The following is an 18,610-nucleotide window of genomic DNA, read 5'->3' on the forward strand; positions in this document are numbered from 1 at the left end:
GATGGAACTTGTTGATGTTATCGTGTAGTCTCTTCAGTGGTTCTTCGCCGTGGGTCCATAGGAAGAAAATGTCGTCGATGTATCTGGTGTATAGCGTTGGTTGGAGGTCCTGTGCAGTGAAGAAGTCCTGCTCGAACTTGTGCATGAAAATGTTGGCGTATTGGGGTGCGAATTTGGTCCCCATGGCTGTTCCGTGTGTTTGGGTAAAGAACTGGTTATCGAAGGTGAAGACATTGTGATCCAGGATGAAGCGGATGAGTTGTAGGATGGCGTCTGGAGATTGGCTGTTGTTGGTGTTGAGTACTGAGGCTGTTGCAGCGATGCCGTCATCGTGGGGGATACTGGATACTGGTGTAGAGTGCCGAGACGTCCATCGTGGTGAGAAGTGTTCCTGGTTCAACTGGTCCGTGGGTGCTGAGTTTTTGTAGGAAGTCTGTAGTGTCGCGACAGAAGCTGGGGGTTCCCTGTACGATGGGTTTCAGGATGCCCTCGACGTATCCAGAGAGGTTCTCACACAGGGTTCCGTTGCCTGATACGATAGGACGTCCGGGTGTGTTGGCTTTGTGTATCTTTGGGAGGCAGTAGAAGTCTCCCACGCGGGGAGTACGTGGGATGAGAGTGCGTAGGATGCTTTGAAGGTCTGGATCGAAGGTCTTGATCAGTTTGTTGAGCTGGTGGGTGTGTTCTTTGGTCGGATCTGCGGGTAACTGTCTGTAGTGTTCCTGGTTGTCCAGTTGTCGGTATGCTTCTTTGCAATAGTCCGTTCTGTTCTGTATGACAATGGCTCCTCCTTTGTCCGCTGGTTTGATGACGATGTTTCGGTTGGTCTTGAGAGCGTTGATGGCGTTGCGTTGTGCTCGGGTGACATTCTGGACTGTCTTCTGAGTGCGCCTGATGAATCTGGCATTGACGCATTTCCTGACAGCTTGGGCATACATGTCAAGCTGAGGGTAGCGACCCTCCGGAGGAGTCCAGTTTGACTCTTTCCTCTTCGGTTGCTGTACCGTGGATCCCTCTGTCTGCTGTTCTGGATCATTGATTGTCTCATTGGGTTCGCTGTTGAAATCTTGGGGTTTGTGGTAGAATTCCCGGAGCCTCATTCTCCTGACGACTTCCTCTGTGTCCGCCGCGAGACCGATGCGGTCCATTTTGGTGGTGGGGCAGAAATTGAGCCCGCAGCTGAGAACCTCGATTTTGTCTGGTCGGACAAATTGATGATAGACTTCCCTGTGGTTGTAACCGTGGTACCGGGGGAGGCTTGGTTGATGCTGGTGGTGATGCCGAGTTTCTCAAGCTTCCTGCTCTTGGTTTTCATGTAGGCAGTGTAGTTCCGTTGCCTCGTCTGTTTGGCGGTATATCGTAGCTGGTCTGCTGTGTCCGTTGCCTCGTCTGTTTGGCGGTATATCGTAGCTGGTCTGCTGTGTCCGTTGCCTCGTCTGTTTGGCGGTATATCGTAGCTGGTCTGCTGTGGGAAAAAAATTATAAGTTTTTTAATATTCTCTCTCTCTCTCTCTCTCTGCCATTTTGAGTTTCTTTCTGCCTGCCTGTGTAATCGACACAATGTATATCCAGTGTACTGGGACGTGCTGTTCTCCGTGACTGGCCTGTTTGAATAACAACGACACCTTTTGATTGGTGTGATGCTGTCCCAACATAGTATAAGATATGCGATTTGAGAACCTTTTCACTCATTCATCTGACGAAGGGGATAATCTCCGAAAGCTTGTGATTTTAAAATAAATTTGTTGGACTATAACCTGGTGTTGTAAGATTCCTTACATTTGTCCACCCCAGTCCATCACCGGCATCTCCACATCATGGCTAAAGTAAATAGACCCAGCTCTTTAACCCTATCTGAGTAATTAAGGTTCTTTAAGCTGAGAATCCTTTGAACCTTTTCCAAGGCCACTATATCACCCGCTGTGTGAGGGGACCAAAGCTGGACACAGTACTCTAGATGCAGTCTAATCAAGGATCTTCATAAGGACAGAATGATGTTCATTGACTTGTATTGAATGTTCCTATTAATACAACCCAATATCCTGTTGGCTTTGGCTCTGGCTTCTTTACATTGGTCGTGAACCTTGTGTGATGTGTTCACAATGACACTTAGATCCTTTCCTCTCAACCGCTTTCCTGTAAATGGTAAGTATATTCTGCATTGATCCTGCCTACATGCATTTTTAACACTTCTTTTAACCATTGGGACGTACATAGCTTCATAATTGCTTTAGAATGGTTTTGAAGACAACCCATTTATGCTCAGTATTTATTTTTCAATCTAAGAGTTGTTCAGTCCACTTTTGCCAAATCTTCAGTCATTTTTTTCAAAATTAGCCCTCTTATAATCAGGAACCAGCATTAGATTATCTGCAGCAAAATGTACATATATGTTTAGATGTCAAGTAAGAGAGAACCAAGTTAAATTGTGTTGTCCTTCATAGTTGACTACTGCTTACGTTCATTTTCCAAGCTCATAAGCAAAGAATGTCCTTTGGGTGAGGTTTTATTTAATTGCATTTTGATTCCAGACTGAAAATATAGACGAGACTGATTTCCTGCTGAAATGTCTGATTTAATGTTTTCAGATAGATGCTGTTGCAAGGCTTCAAAATGACAGCTTTTAATTTGAGAATTTGCAATATGCCCTCTTTAACCATTTGCAGTAATGATCTGAATAAGCACATTGGCCCAGTCTGGCAGCTGAAGTGGACCGAACAGGACAGAAATTCCAAAGGGGATGAAAAGGAGGGGACCTTGATCTCCATAGCTGCTGATGGCAGGGTTGCCAAATGGAATCTTGGGAAAGGACTGGAATCATCAGGTTAGTCTAGAATCCAACTGGATATTGTCAGTGGCAGCTTGAGGCAAGTAACAGCAGTTTAATTTGCCATATTTAAGCAACCACCAAAGTACATCTGAATGGTGACTTGGTGGTTCAGCCGGTTAGATACTGGTCTTTCCCTTATAGGTTCAAAACCTATATTCCCTAAGAACATACCATTTGTTATATCATATTATAGTTTCTTTTTATTTATATGAAAGTACCATCTTTGGCTGAGTATGGAGGCAAGTTTTTCCCTCAGTTCTGCCCTGTACTCAGTAGATGTGCAAAATTGTGAGCTACTTCCCTAATTGTTCAGTGGGGAAAGACACTAGTCTTTGTGATACTAAGCCATATAGAATCATAGAATGGTTACAGAACAGAAAGAGACCATTCAGCACATCGAGCCCATGGCGGCTCTTTGTAAGAGCAATCCAGTAAATCCCATTTCCCCCGCTCTTTCCTTGTAGCCCTGCAAATTTTTTCCCTTCAAGTATTTATCCAATTCCTTTTTGAAAGCCATGATTGAATCTGCTTCCACTACCCTTTCAGGCAGTGCATTCCAGATCATAACTATTCGCTGTGTAAAAATGTTACCTTTGGCTCTTTTGCCAATCACCTTAAATCTGTATCCTCTGGTTCTCGACCCTTTCGCCAATGGGAACAGTTTCTCTTTATTTATTTTATCTAAACCCTTCATGATTTTGAACACTTCTATCAAATCTCCTCTTAACCGTCCTTGCTCTAAGGAGAACAACCTTGGACCAGGAATGTCTCTGGTTGGATTTTCAGTTTGTTCTGAGTTAGCTGATCTCGGTAAGCGTGGTGATGGGGCGTGCCACAATTGGCCTCAGCACTCCTAGGCTGATGAGGGGAAAATTAGCCTCCACTCCTAATCATTATCCAGCAACGCTTACAGGAAAGTGCACTGTTTCGAGCTTTTCACCATTTAGAAAGTAATCTGATCTATTCTTTTTAGGTCCAAAGTGGATGACTTCACACTTGCCTACATTGAAATCCATTTGCCATAGTTTTGCCCATTCACTTAATCCATTAATATCGCTCTGTAATTTTATGCTTCCATCTGCACTGCTTACAATGCTGCCTATCTTTGTGTCATCGGCAGACTTGGATATGGAGCTCTCTATCCCATCATCTTGGTTGTTAATAAATACAGTGAATAGTTGAGGCCCCAACATAGATCTCTGCGGGACACCACCAGTCACATCCTGCCAATATGAGTACCTGCCCATTATCCCTACTCTCCTGTCCCTCACTGATTTACTATCAATTTTCCTTCCTTCCCTCAATTCTGTAGCATTGCGGTCGAGCTAAGAATTAGGAACTCCAATTAATAGAACCCATTTTCCGCCACTCTATGGTTATCCATAATTCTCTTTAAGGCTGGAATTATTCTGCATTCTGTTCAAACTTGTGTGAGATGACTATTTATAGGGGGCCTCATATCTCACAGTTCTCATGTGCTTGCTTGTCTCATGAGTTATATTAACATTAGAACATAAGAAATAGGAGCAGGAGTAGGCCATACGGCCCCTTGAGCCTGCTCTGCCATTCAATATCATGACTGATCTTCGACCTCAACTCCATTTTCCTGCCCATCCCCATATCCCCTGATTCCCCTAGAGTCCAAAAATCTATCGATCTCAGTCTTGAATATGCCCAGCGACTCAGCATCCACAACCGTCTGAGGTAGAGAATTCCAAATACTCACGACCCTCTGAGTGAAGAAATTGCTCCTCATCTCAGTCCTAAATGTCCGGCCGCTTATCGTGAGATTATGCCCCCTACTTCTAGATTTTCCAGCCAGGGGAAACAACCTCACCGCATCTACCCTGTCAAGCCCTCTTAGAATCTTATATGTTTCAATAAGATCGCCTCTCATTCTTCTAAACTCCAGAGAGTATAGGCCTAATCTACTCAATCTTTCCTCAGAGGACAACCCTCTCTTCCCAGGAATCAATCTAGTGAACTTTCATTGCACCGCCTCTAAGGCAAGTATATCCTTCCTTAGGTAAGGAGACCAAAACTGCACACTCCACTCCAGGTGTGGACTCACCAAGCCCTGTATAATTGCAGCAAGACTTCCTTACTCTTGTACTCCAACCCCCTTGCAATAAAGGCCAACATACCATTTGCCTTCCTAATTGCTTGCTGTACCTAACTTTCCGTGTTTCGTGTACAAGGACACCTAAATCCCTCTGAACATCAACATTTAATAGTTTCTCACCATTTAAAAAAATATTCTGTTTTTCTATTTTTTTCCTACCAAAGCAAATAACCTCACATTTCCCCACATTATAAGAACATTAGAACATAAAAAATAGGAGTAGGAGTAGGCTGTACAGCCCCTTGAGCTTGCTCCGCCATTCAATACAATCATGGCTGATCTTGAACCTCAACTCTACTTTCCTGCCCGATCCCCGTATCCCTTGATTTCCCTAGAGTCCAAAAATCTATCTATCTCAGCCTTGAACATGGTCAACGACTCAGCATCCACAGCCCCCTGAGGTGGGGAACTCTAAAGATTGCATCCGCAAATATTAAAAGAAGTTAGGGAGCAGATAGCAGAGGCAACATTACATATATATAATAATTCACTAGAAAAGGGAAAAGTGCTAGAGGACTGGCGGACAGCTAATGCGATTCCTATATTTAAAAAGGGAGACAAACAAGTCCAGGGAACAATAGACCAGTTATCTTAATGTCGGTGGTAGGAAAGATAATGGAATCTTTACTCAAAGATGTAATAGAAAGACATGTAGAGAACAAAAATATAATAAAGAATAATCAGCATGGATTTCAGAAGGGAAAGTCATGCTTGACCAACCTTACTGAATTTTTTGCAGAAGTAACCGAAAGTGTAGATAAGGGTAACATAGTATATGTAATATATTTGGATTTTCAAAAGGCCTTTTTGTAGACTCATGGCTAAAGCCAGAACATGTGGAATCACAGGACAGTAGCAGAACGGATAGCAAGCTGGCTATGAAACAGAAAACAGAGAGTAGGGGTTAAGGGTAGCTACTCAGACCGACAAAAGGTGGGAAGTAGTGTTCAACAGGGTTTGGTGCTGGGACCATTGTTGTTCACAATTTACATTAACGATTTGGATTTGGGAATCGGAAGTACAATTTCAAAATTTGTGGATGACACCGAATTGGAGGGTGTAGTTAATACAAAGGAGGATTGTGTCAAAATGCAAGAGGACATTAATAAACTTGCAGAATGGGCATGTAACTGGCAAATGAATTTCAATATAGAAAAGTGTGAGTTGGTGCATTTTGGTAGGAAGAATAAGAAGGCTACATATTGCTTGGATAATAAAAGTCTAAACGGGATAGAGGAGCAAAGGGACCCAGGGGTACAGATACACAAAACACTAAAAGCAGGGACGCAGGTAAATAAGACCATAAAAAAGACAAATCAAGCACTAGAATTGAAAAGCAAAGAAGTTATGTTAAACTTGTATAGAACCTTTGTTAAACCATACTAGGAGTATTGTCCACAGTTCTGATCTCCATATTATAGAAAGGATATAGAGGCATTGGAGAAGGTGCAAAAAAGATTCACAAGGATGACATTAGAACTGAGAGGATATCCTTATCAGAAAAGGCTGAACAGGCTGGGGCTCTTTTCTCTAGAAAAGAGAAGGCTGAGGAGTGACCTGATAGAGATCTTTAAGATAATGGTAGGGTTTGATAGGGTAGACGTATAGAAAATGTTTTCACTCGTGGGGGAGTCCAAAACTAGAGGCCATAAATATAAAATAGTCGCTAATAAATCCAAAAGGGAATTTAGGAGAAACTTCTTTACCCAAAGAGTGGTAAGAATGTGGAACGCGCTACTAGTTGAGGCAAATGGCATAGATGCACTTAAGGGGAAGCTAGATAAGCACATGGGGGTGAAAGGAATAGAAGGGTATCCTGATAGGGTTAGATGAAGTAGGGAGGGAGGAGGCTTGTGTGGAGCATAAATGCCGACCTAGACCAGTTGGGCCGAATGGCCTGTTTTTGTGCTGTAGTTTTGATGTAACTCGATGAATGCATTTTTAAAGTGGAATAGCGGAAGTCCTGCCCAGTGCCCAACGCTCTACTTGAACCTAGAGGTGGAGATGCCGGTGATGGACTGGGGTGGACAAATGTAAGGAATCTTACAACACCAGGTTATAGTCCAACAAATTTATTTTAAAATCACAAGCTTTCGGAGATTATCCCCCTTCGTCAGGTGAATGAGTGAAAGGTTCTCAAATCGCATATCTTATATTAGGCTGGGACACCATCACACCAATCAAAAGGTGTCGTTGGTGTTCAGACAGATTAGCCACGGAGAACAATACGTCCCAGTACACTGAATATACATTGTGTCAAATTAAACAGACAGAGAGAAAGAGACCCAAATGGCAGAGAGAGAGAGAATATTAAAAACAGATAACTTTTTTTCCCCTTGCTGGTGGGGTTACGTGTAGCGTGACATGAACCCAAGATCCCGGTTGAGGTCGTCCTCTTGGGTGCGGAACTTGTCTATCAATTTCTGCTCGACGATTTTGCGTTGTCGTGTGTCTCGAAGGCCGCCTTGGAGAACGCTTACCCGAAGATCGGTGGCTGAATGTCCTTCGGGTAATTGATAGCCAAGTTCCGCACCCATGAGGACGGCCTCAACTGGGATCTTGGGTTCATGTCACGCTACACGTAACCCCACCAGCAAGGGGAAAAAAAGTTATCTGTTTTTAATATTCTCTCTCTCTCTCTCTCTCTCTCTGCCATTTGGGTCTCTTTCTCTCTGTCTGTTTAATTTGACACAATGTATATTCAGTGTACTGGGACGTATTGTTCTCCGTGGCTAATCTGTCTGAACACCAACGACACCTTTTGATTAGTGTGATGGTGTCCCAGCCTAATATAAGATATGCGATTTGAGAACCTTTCACTCATTCACCTGACGAAGGGGATAATCTCCGAAAGCTTGTGATTTTAAAATAAATTTGTTGGACTATAACCTGGTGTTGTAAGATTCCTTACATTTGAACCTAGAGGGATTGATCTTTCAGAGCCACAGGTAGCACCATTTAAAGGGGCACTCACCTTCAGGCAATGAGATCATAGGGATCTGTGTGCCATTGTCCTGTCTGGATTTCCAGGAGAGTTTTCAGCTTGCAGATAGCTTCTTTTTCATATTTTTTTGCCTTACTCACCCTGAATAAGCTCTCATAGCTTATCATGCATGCCAATATTGCCACTTTGATTTGGATGGAGGAAGAGGAGCAGCAGCAGCAGCCTCAGCAACCACTGGAGGACCTCTTAGAAAACAGCAGGTGAGGTGGGCTGCTAATAGGAGGCCATATCCAGCCACAGGGTCTATAGGCCAAGAGTCACATTTCTGGATCGATCTGAGGAGCACTGCAACAGAAGGCTGCGCTTCTGCAGGCAGGCTGTCACAGATCTTTGCAGCCTCCTGAAGCAAGACCTGCTGCCTGCTGGACCAGGTGGCCATGCACTGCCAGTGGCTGTCAAAGTCACAACCGCCCTTATCTTTTTTGCCAAAGGCTCCTTCCAGGCTACCATAGGGGACATCACCCAGTCTGCAGTGCACAGCTGCATCAAGTAGGCTACCAATGCCCGCTTTGCCAGGGCCAAGCGGTACATCACATTCCCAATTGACGCCAGCAGTCAACATAAGAATGCTCAGGGATTTGCAGCAGTGGCTGCCTTCCCTCGTGTCCAGGGCCTCATTGACTGCACACTTGTTGCCATCAGGGCACCAGAAGAACAGCCAGCATTCTTCGTAAATGGGAAGGACTCTCAGTCAATTAATGTTCAGCTTGTCTCCGATCACCAAAACAGGATAGAATCATGGAATCATACAACACAGAAGAAGGCCATTCGGCTCATCGTGCCTATCCTGGCACTTTGAAAGAACTATCCAATTAGTCCCACTCCTCTGCGCTTTCCCTGTAGCCTTGCCAATGATTCCTTTTCAAGTATTTATCCAATTCTCTTTTGAAAGTTACTATTGAATCTGCTTCTATCATCCTTTCAAGCAGTACACTCCAGATCATAACAACTTGCTGTGTTAAAAAAAAATTCTCCTCATCTCCCCTCTGGTTCTTTTGCTAATTACCTTAAATCATCGAACGGTTACAGCACGGAAGGAGGCCATTTGGCCCAGCGAGTCCGTGCCAGCTCTCTGCAAGAGCAATCCAGCTAGTCCCACTCCCCCGCCCTATCCCCGTATCCTTGCAATTTTTTTCCCTTCAAGTACTTATCCAATTCCCTTTTGAAAGCCACGATTGAATCTGCCTCCACCACCCCCTCAGGCAGTGCATTCCAGATCACAACCACTCACTGTGTAAAAAAAAGTTTTTTCTCATGTTGCCTTTGGTTCTTTTGCCAATCACCTTAAATCTATTTCCTCTGGTTCTTGACCCTTCTGCCAATGGGAACAGTTTCTCTCTATCTACTCTGTTCAGACCCTTCATAATTTTGAATACCTCCATCAAATCTCCTCTCAACCTTCTCTGCTTTAAGGAGCACAACCCCAATTTTTCCAGTCTATGCACGTATCTGAAGTCCCTCGTCCCTGGAATCATTCTAGTAAATCTCTTCTGCACCCTCTCTAAGGCCTTCACATCTTTCCTAAAGTGCAGTGCCCAGAACTGAACATAATATTCCAGTTGTGGCCAAACCAGTGTTTTATAAAGATTTGTCATAAACTCCTTGCTTTTGTACTCTATGCCTCTATTTATAAAGCCCAGGATCCCGTATGCTTTCTTAATCATTTTCTCAACCTGTCCTGCCACCATCAACGATTTGTGCACATATACCCCCAGATCTCTCTGTTCCTGCGCCCCTTTTAGAATTGTACCCTTTAGTTTATATTGCCTCTCCTTGTTCTTCCTACCGAAGTGTAGCACTTTACACTTTTCTGTGTTGAATTTCATCTGCCACGTGTCCGCCCATTCCACCAGCCTGTCTATGTCCTCTTGACGTCCATCACTATCCTCCTCACTGTTCACTACCCTTCCAAGTTTTATGTCATCTGCAAATTTTGAAATTGTGCCCTGTACACCCAAGTCCAAGTCATTTATATCAAAACAACTCTAGTACCAACCCTGGGGAGCACCACTGTATACCTCCCTCCAGTCCGAAAAACAACCGTTCACCACTACTCTCTGTTTCCTATTACCTAGCCAATTTTGTATCCATGCTGCCACTGCCCCCTTTATTCCATGGACTTCAACTTTGATGACAAGCCTATTATGCAGCACATTATCAAACGCCTTTTAGAAGTACATATACACCACATCAACCGCATTGCCCTTATCGAACCTCTCTGTTACCTCATCACTACTAAATCTGTGTCCTCTGGTTACCGACCCTCCTGCCAGTGGAAATAGTTTCCCCCTATGTACTCTATCAAAACCCCTCAAAATTTTACCTCTAGTAAATCTCCCCTTAACTTTCTCTGCTCTTAAGAGAACAGTGCCAGCTTCTCTAGTCTCTCCACATAACTGAAGTCCCTCATACCCAGTACCATTCTAGTAAATTTCCTCTGCATCCTCTCCAAGGCCTTGACAACCTTCCTAAAGTGTAGGGCCCAGAATTGGACACAACACTCGTGCTGAGGCTTAACCAGTGATTTATAAAGGTTTAGCATAACTTCCTTGCTTTTGTACTCTATGCCTCTATTTATAAAGCCAATGATCCCATATGCTTTTTTTAACAGCCTTATCAACTTGTCCTGCCACCTTCAAAGATTTGTGAACATATACCCCCATTTGTGTACGAAAACCCCCAAGTAATGCAAGTTTGTGCCAGGTTCCCAGGCAGCTGTCATGACGCTTTCAGGCAGCACATTCCTGAATACCCTGTGACATTCAACCATCCCCCCCCCAACAACAGAGGTATAATCAATGCGATGGGACTACCAGGATCATTACTGAGCACATTAAAGGGCTCCTCAAACAAAAGTTCAGGTGCTTTGACAGGTCTGGGGGATCCCTACAATATTCCCCAGAGAGTCTCCTGCATTATAGTGGTGTGCTGCATCTGGCCCAACCTTGACATCCAGACAGGGCTGCATTTGGAGGAGGCACAGCAGCAGCCACAGTCCTCAGTAGACGAAGAAGACCTGGGTGAAGCCGAGAAAGGAGCAGAAGATGAACGGCCACCATAACACCTTGCAGCCAGTGATGCCAGGGGTGAGTTAATTGCACAGCAATTCTGATGATTTGCTCATCTCCCTGCCCTGAAAAGTTACACAAAGCCCCTCTGCATTAACCTTGTTACTTCCTTCATTACTCCCTTCACCATTAATCCAACTTTTGTACCAATGACATACAATGCAGACTCAGAAGCTGTTGTGACAGACACTGTGGATGAAAGTGCTAAATGTGATCAAGGTGATCAATTTAATTCCAAAACCAATAATTGCCTTGAATTTATTTCTCACCCGAGCGTCATCCCACAATGTCTTTCTTAAAAGAAGGTTTACTCACTCCTATGAGGTGCTCCCCTAGTGGCTTCAGCAAAGATGGTGGAAGGCTGCTGTTGCTCATGCTGGGACCCTTGAGTTGCCCGTGGCTGGTGACTTCTGGGAGCATAAGCCTGTGAGGGTTTGGCTGCATACTGTTGCAACTCTGCTGCTGTCGGGGCAGTCTGGCCCAGCTGACTTTCTGGCACCATGGTGGTTATTGGTTGAGAGGGTGGTAATGGAGCAGACATGCTGACATCCTGAGAGAGGGAAACAAGTGCCACTCCCACAACATCACTTCCACTTCAATGGGGCTGAGGCTCATCGCTCCCACTGATCTGCGGGAGGACTTTAGGAGATCAATGATGCCTTGAAAGCTCCTATCAATTTCCAAGGTGGTGCCCCAGAGTCTAGATAGCAGCTGTTTGAGCTTCTACCAAAGCTGCAAAAGCTGGTAACCGGAGCCTGTTGTGACAGACGCTGCCTGACTGGCTGAGCGTTTCCAGCATTTTCTGTTTTTATTTCCTGTTGTGAAAGCCCAACTGCAGCGTCTGTGGAGATGGCCACACTTAGGTAGACTGCAGAGTGCTGATGCCATGTGAGATGACACCACACAGGCTGGAAGTGGATCCTTCAGCATGGCCTTCCAATACATTGTATAACTGCTTGAGTGAGGCAAGTGGTTTTCTTTTCAAGGCTGTGTCCCCGAAGTCAGCATCTGTGTCCTCCTCAGCAGAATTGGGAGATGTCTTTGCCCTCTGGTGACCCGTCTCCTGGGTTGTCCCTGGAACCTGCTCCTTCTCACTCATGCTGGGTGAAAATCATCATGTTCTGACCCTGCTAACTCACTGTCTAACCCACCCGGAGTGACAGTCTCTGTGCTGGTGCTTTGGAGGGATGGAGCGTGTGACAGTACATCCTCAGAATGATTACCCTGCTCCGAGGTGCCTTCTGCAGGAAGCTCTTGTTACTGAGAAAGACCTAAAGGAAAGAGAAAAGGGGCATGGGTTAGCATGGCACTGACAGGCTAGACTGTATCTGTTTTCAGAATGCAGTTTGAAGTTCTCGAGATGGCTGAATGTATGATTTCTTGAGGTGAATGATGGATGCAAGTAATAGGCAGATACCCTGCTCAAATAAACTGCCAGCCTCACCTTCCCCATTGCTCATGGCTCTTGCTGGATACTAATCTCCAGGGCTTCCCGTTCCATCGACGTAAGTGCCATGATGTTGGGTTATTCCCCCAGTGTTGCTCAGTCCAAATGGGTGGATTGCCTGTTTTCCGGCAGCCCGCCAATCATATTCAAATGAGGCTAGGCCTCACACTGCTGACATCGGGCGTGTTTGGCCTAAACTAAGCTATCATTCAGAGTTACCGAAACTGGGCAGTTTTTAAATTTGCAAATTATCCAAGTCTGGCACAATCTAAACCATTTTGATTATTTTAAAGGCCCAGATTCATCCCAAATGGGCTTGATAGCTTAGTGGTTTTTTGAAGTGATACTGAGCTATAGTAACCAGGAGTGTCCCAGGTTTGATTTGTGCTCAGTTGGTTGATCTCAATTGAGATCGTGGTGGCTTTAGTTGATTGTGAAAAAATCTGCTCGGGTTTCTGCTCCTGATCACAATCCAGTGATTCCTGCTGGAATTTAACCAAGTGTGGAAGTTGGATCAGGTTGAGCTGTGATTCCACAATCAAATAACCCACAGACATTCATTGTCAAGGCTCATACATGAAGAATGGCTACTTTCATGAGGTAATGGAGGGTTACCAATTCTCTAGAAATTGTACTCCACTGTGCGTCACTTCTTTCAGAAATTCCTTGTGAAACAACTGACTCTGGTACATTTCATCCTGAAATCCAAGAGGTTTGATAATTTAATGTTGTTTTTCATTCTACAGATTTAATGAGGATAAAACGAACAGGAATGCATACATCCAAGAAAGAGACAAATGACAAAGAAAAGAAGAGTGAGGCATCCATTTCTCGCCAAGCACCAGGAATGTGTTTTGCCTTCCACCCGAAGGTACGTTTAATGAATTCCACATTTCTGTTGCCAATTGCCCTGAACTATTCTTTTTGGTTGCTCAAGGAGCTGTTTTAGTTGTTGCAATGCATGACTGCAAATTATGAATTTTCAGTATCCTATGTCCCTTGGATATTAGCCACAATTCCTGTTCCTTATCACTATTCATTGAATCCTGCTGCAAATTGAGTGTGTGTGTGTAGACATTGGGTGAGAACAGGAATGGGTTCAGCTGTGATACTTTTCAAGGTGGAATAGCCAGCCAGCATTCACTATCAAGGCATACAGATGAATGGCCACTTGGCTGATATGGTAGAACTGCCAGTGTCTGTAGTACGGTATCCCAATATTAGTTAGTGCCTTCAGAAAAGGAGTGGAAAAATTCATGGGGGCTGTGTCTATGAACAACAGAACATTAAAAAAAAGAAAATAAATATATACCTGTTTTGTATAATGTGTCCCCTAGTTTACTGTTTGTATTATTTGTGGCTAATTTCTTTTCACCAAGAAGTCTTTACATAACAACGCATAGGGGCCGAATTTCTTTTCAGGTTACACTAGGAAACTAACATACCCTGGGCTGATGGGGGCAGATGTTGGAGTGGTCCCCGCCCTTTTCCACCCATCAAAATTTGCATTTGAAGCAGGAACAGGCACATAATACGCCCACTCACATATGGGCAGCTTAGTATGATGCCATACAAATGCGAGAAATAGTGGTACGATGCATTTCCCGGCAATTACGCTGTAGCAATGCTGGGCACAAGAGACACCTGTGCATCTCTGGCATGCAGCATTATTAAGGGCCTCAGAAGAGGTTTAAATTTTAAATGTCTAGTTTCTCTACAGCAATCGATTGCAGAGCAATGGACAACTGGGAAATGGACAACTTCAAAACTTGGCAACATATTTCATTTTTAAATCTTCAACTGGCACTGCCAGCCAACCTACACTGTGGCGAGGCACTGCAGTGATTTTATTTTCTCCATCTGAGGTGGGTACCTCAGCTATGCTGCAACTGGCAAGGACGCCCACCCAAAATATAGAAATTACCCTGACGGCAGTGTTAGTTAGTTAGTTATATTTATATGAATTCATTCAATGATGGTAAGACAATACGCTCACAAGTAAAGTTTTGCTTATTCAAAGTTTAATCCACCAAATAAGGTGAAGTATTTGCAAATAATGCTAACTTGTTTAGGAGTAATTAAGCCTATTCAGTATACAGTTCTTGAGCTCAATCTTTCTGGGTTGAATCCAAATTCTCATTACAATTCGTTGGTTTATATACCTTTCTTGACTATAAATCACTAATCTAATAAGGCAAGCAACTACTTCACTGAACTATATATTACTATTGATTGACATGGACAAAGATGACTCAATCGTTCAATCAACTTTGTTTTATCAACTTATGATAAAGATGCAGATGTTTATACCAAGTGCTTTTGTATTGAGAGAGAACCTTTCTGTCTATGATACACTGGCCTAGAAATTCTGAGACACAGCTAATATTCCCCGCCCTGCCACGCTACAACCCCCTCCCCGCCACCGCTACCTCCCCTCCCGCCAACAATCACCCACCCCTCAGCCAACGGTCGCTCCCCAGCCTGAGGCCTGATCACCCACCCTTCCTCTCCTACCTGAGGGCCATTGCGATACCAACAGTGGCCTGATCTTCAGTGACGATTCGCCAGCAGCTCTGCGCAGCTCACCGTCTCCATTGAAATGAGGCCCGTGGCCGAACATCAGGGGCATCTCAGACCTTACCATTCAGGTGCAGGGATTGTAACCTGCACATCCAAATATATATGCCTTCGCCTTTCACTGTGTGCTGAAGCTGCATTTTAACCCTTTCTTTTCCATGGCACCTAACACCAGGAAGTGAGATGAGGTCAGGGGTGCAACGAATGGACAGGCAGAGTTCCTGACCCAATATACTTATAGTAGCAGAGTGGGACCAGGAGAAATTTGGGGATGTGGCCACTAGTCACTCAGTCATAAATGACAGAATGATGTGATGACTAATATTTTTAGTGTTTTATTTTTTAAATCCCCCCTTTAAAAAAAATGATCTTATTAGTAGCACGGTGGTGCTGAGCATTATCATGCTATCGCTCACAGGCACTGTTCCATTCAGTTCACAGTCTGGAATACGTCAAGGCCGCAAGAGGTGCTGTGTCATCTTCCAGCATGAGGAAGGAGAAATCGGAGGGGAGAGTTATGTCTGTATGGTTCCTGGCACCTCCTTATTGCTGGTTGCAGGGGATATTGTTTACAGCATAAAGAGGAGATATTGGGTCTAGTGAACAAAGATTGAAAGAGACTCCAAGATGCTCTCGTGAAACACCTAGTAGTCAGTTTCTGAGTGCATTGTCTAAGCACTGGGCGCAGGATGCACAAAATCTTGGTCACAGTTGATGTCTGGTGTTGAGAAATCAGGGAAGAGGAGAGGAAAATAACTAAAAAAAAAGGTAATAACAGCAAGTTACATTTATATAGCATCCTTAATGTAAAAGACTTCCTAAGATGTGTCACAATAGGTCAACGAAAACGGATGTCAAGCCAGGAAGGAAGAGATTTGGAAGGATGACTGGTAGCTCAGACAAAGAGATGGGTTTTTAGGAGGTTTTTAGAGGGGAAAAGAGATTCAGAGGCAGAGAAGTTTGGGATGGGAATACCAAAGCGTAGGACTGAGGCAACTGAAGGCTCTGCCACTATTAGTGAGTCAGAGGGACAGAGCATTTGGGAGGTGATAAAGGGCTGGCAGGAATTGCAGAGATTGGGTGGAATAAGCCATGGTGAGATTTATACATGATAGCAAGGATTTTGAATTGAATGCATTGGGGGATATGGATCCAGTGTAGGTCAATAAGGAGGTGGTGATGATGAGAGGTAATAGGAATGCCACAGTATGGCAGAGTTTTGGACAACTTGGAGTTTATGCAGGGTGGAGAATGGAAGGAAAGCATCAGAATAGCCGAGTCTGGAGGTGACAGAGGTAGGGATGGAGGCAGACGTTGTTGTGGAGGTGGAAGTAAGTAGTCTCTACTAATGTTAATTCCACTCCAGGACACTTTCAGCTTCAGCAGCTCCTCAAAGCTGACACTTGGGGAACTAAATTCTTCTGTGCTTTACAGCTAATGCATATGCTAAATGTGTGTAAATCTGGGGAGTAATCTGGTTTAACACAAATTAACATGAAAGGTCTTTGACCTGAAACGTTAACTCTGTTTCTTTCTCCACAGATGCTGCCTCACGCTAAGCTTTTCCAGCATTTTCTGTTTTTATTTCAGATTTCCAGCATCTGCAGTATTTTGCTTTTAACACATAAACTTGCTGTTAGACTCATGTTTGTTTTAAAAGAGCTTGATACTGATCAAAGGTAAATGCAAATTTGCTCATGTTTCCTTTCAAGCCTGCACTTTGTTAATAATACTCCCAATGATGATGGTCTCAAGATAATGCTGTTGGCAGAGGTTCAGCACAGTGCAGAGCAGGAGACATTTTATGAAGGGATTTCAATCCCCACAGCACCAAAGGTGCACCGGCAAATCTCATTTTACTAGACATGTTTGAGGAGGAGCAACAAAATAGGGCTAGGGAAGTCTGAGTAAATTGAAGAAAAAGCACCAGAATACACAGCATATCTACTGCAGTTAACAGAACTAACTTAGTCTCACTGAGGAGTACTGTGTGAGGAGACTATGAGGGGAAATTCAACTCATGGCCATCTGTTTTGCACCTCACAAAGGAAGCCGTAGATAAATTATGTCATCTCCTGGAACTAGATCTGCACCAATGAGCAACATCAGTGCTGCGCTACCAATAATGGTAAAAGTCACAGTGACACAACTTTTTTTCAAATATCTGTGAGGGATCTAAGATCTATCCAGTTTCAATTTATTAGACATTCGGTATTATATCTTTCCATTTAATTTGGTGCTGTGCCTAGCATGGTAACTATTTAAAATGGCTTATGTTGACCACTTAATTGTACAAACTAGAAGTATGTTCCTCCCCTCCAGCTTGTACATTACTCATCCTGTGTACAATTTCCCAGCCAATGACCTCCATTATGGCTTGTCCTGAAGGGGGTAAGAGGTTTCAATTACTTCTTGCCACCTTTGTTCCTTCTGTGACAGAAGCCTTTTTCTTCAAGAGGAATATGATTTTAATGGGTGGATATATTGTGCACTGTATTTTAGACAGAAACATAGTTTATGGCCTTCTGCTTAGCTCACCTGAATGCAAAGTACATTGGCCACAGAATGTTTGGAAGCTGATTGAGTGTCTTTGATTTGTCAGCTGCATGTGTACATACTGACAGTCTTCAGTCTTTCTCACTTGCATCTTTCTAAGTTAGCTTTTTTGGGCCTTTTTACTAATTCTCAACCATTTTCATTATTACCCTTTATGTTGCAATTGCATAGGTTACTGGATCAATTTGGGTTAAGTGTACATGGCTACTTAAGGCAACATTCGGGAATCGGAAGTACAATTTCAAAATTTGCGGACAACACCAAATTGGGGGGTGCGGTTAACACAAAGGGAGAATGCGTCAAAATGCAAGAAGACATTAATAAACTTTCAGAATGGGTGTGTAATTGGCAAATGAATTTCAGTATAGGTAAGTGTGAGGTGGTGCATTTTGGTAGGAAGAATAAGGAAGCCACATACTGCTTGGATAATAAGAGTCTAAATGGGGTAGAGGAGCAAAGGGATCTCGGGGTACAGATACACAAATCACTAAAAGTAGCGACACAGGTTAATAAGGCCATAAAAAAGGCAAACCAAGCACTGGGGTTCATTTCTAAAGGGATAGAATTAAGTTAAACTTGGAGTTTAATACTTGGAGTACTGTGCTCAGTTCTGGTCTCCATATTATAAAAAGGATATAGAGGCATTGGAGAAGGTGCAAAAAAGATTCACAAGGATGATACCAGAACTGAGAGGATATACTTATCAGAAAAGGCTGAATAGGCTGGGGCTCTTTTCTCTAGAAAAGAGAAGACTGAGGGGTGACCTGATAGAGGTCTTTAAGATTATGAAAGGGTTTGATAGGATAGACATAGAGAAAATGTTTCCACTTGTGGGGAAGTCCAAAACTAGAGGTCATAAATATAAATCGAATAGGGAATTCAGGCGAAATTTCTTTATCCAAAGAGTGGTAAGAATGTGGAATGTGCTACCACAAGGAGTAGTTTTTTTTTATTCGTTCATGCGATGTGGGCGTCGCTGGCGAGGCCAGCATTTATTGCCCATCCC

The 18,610-nt window shown here is 43.7% G+C and overlaps 1 protein-coding gene across 6 annotated transcripts in view; it reads left to right on the forward strand.

Annotated features, from left to right (window-relative positions):
• The window catches only part of dnai4 (dynein axonemal intermediate chain 4), a 116,433-nt gene that overhangs the window by 71,713 nt on the left and 26,110 nt on the right, over positions 1 to 18,610 (forward strand). For 5 of the 6 annotated variants that reach the window (XM_067990370.1, XM_067990369.1, XM_067990373.1 and 2 more), the window contains 2 exons: positions 2,667 to 2,824; positions 13,218 to 13,342. In XM_067990370.1, the coding sequence (XP_067846471.1) occupies positions 2,667 to 2,824; positions 13,218 to 13,342 (283 nt within the window). Of the gene's footprint in view, positions 1 to 2,666; positions 2,825 to 13,217; positions 13,343 to 15,482; positions 15,606 to 18,610 lie in introns of those variants that run through there. The other variant, XM_067990374.1, reaches the window with a different exon arrangement.

This window comes from Heptranchias perlo, chromosome 9 (genome assembly GCF_035084215.1).
Source record: "Heptranchias perlo isolate sHepPer1 chromosome 9, sHepPer1.hap1, whole genome shotgun sequence".
Lineage (NCBI taxonomy): Eukaryota > Metazoa > Chordata > Chondrichthyes > Hexanchiformes > Hexanchidae > Heptranchias > Heptranchias perlo.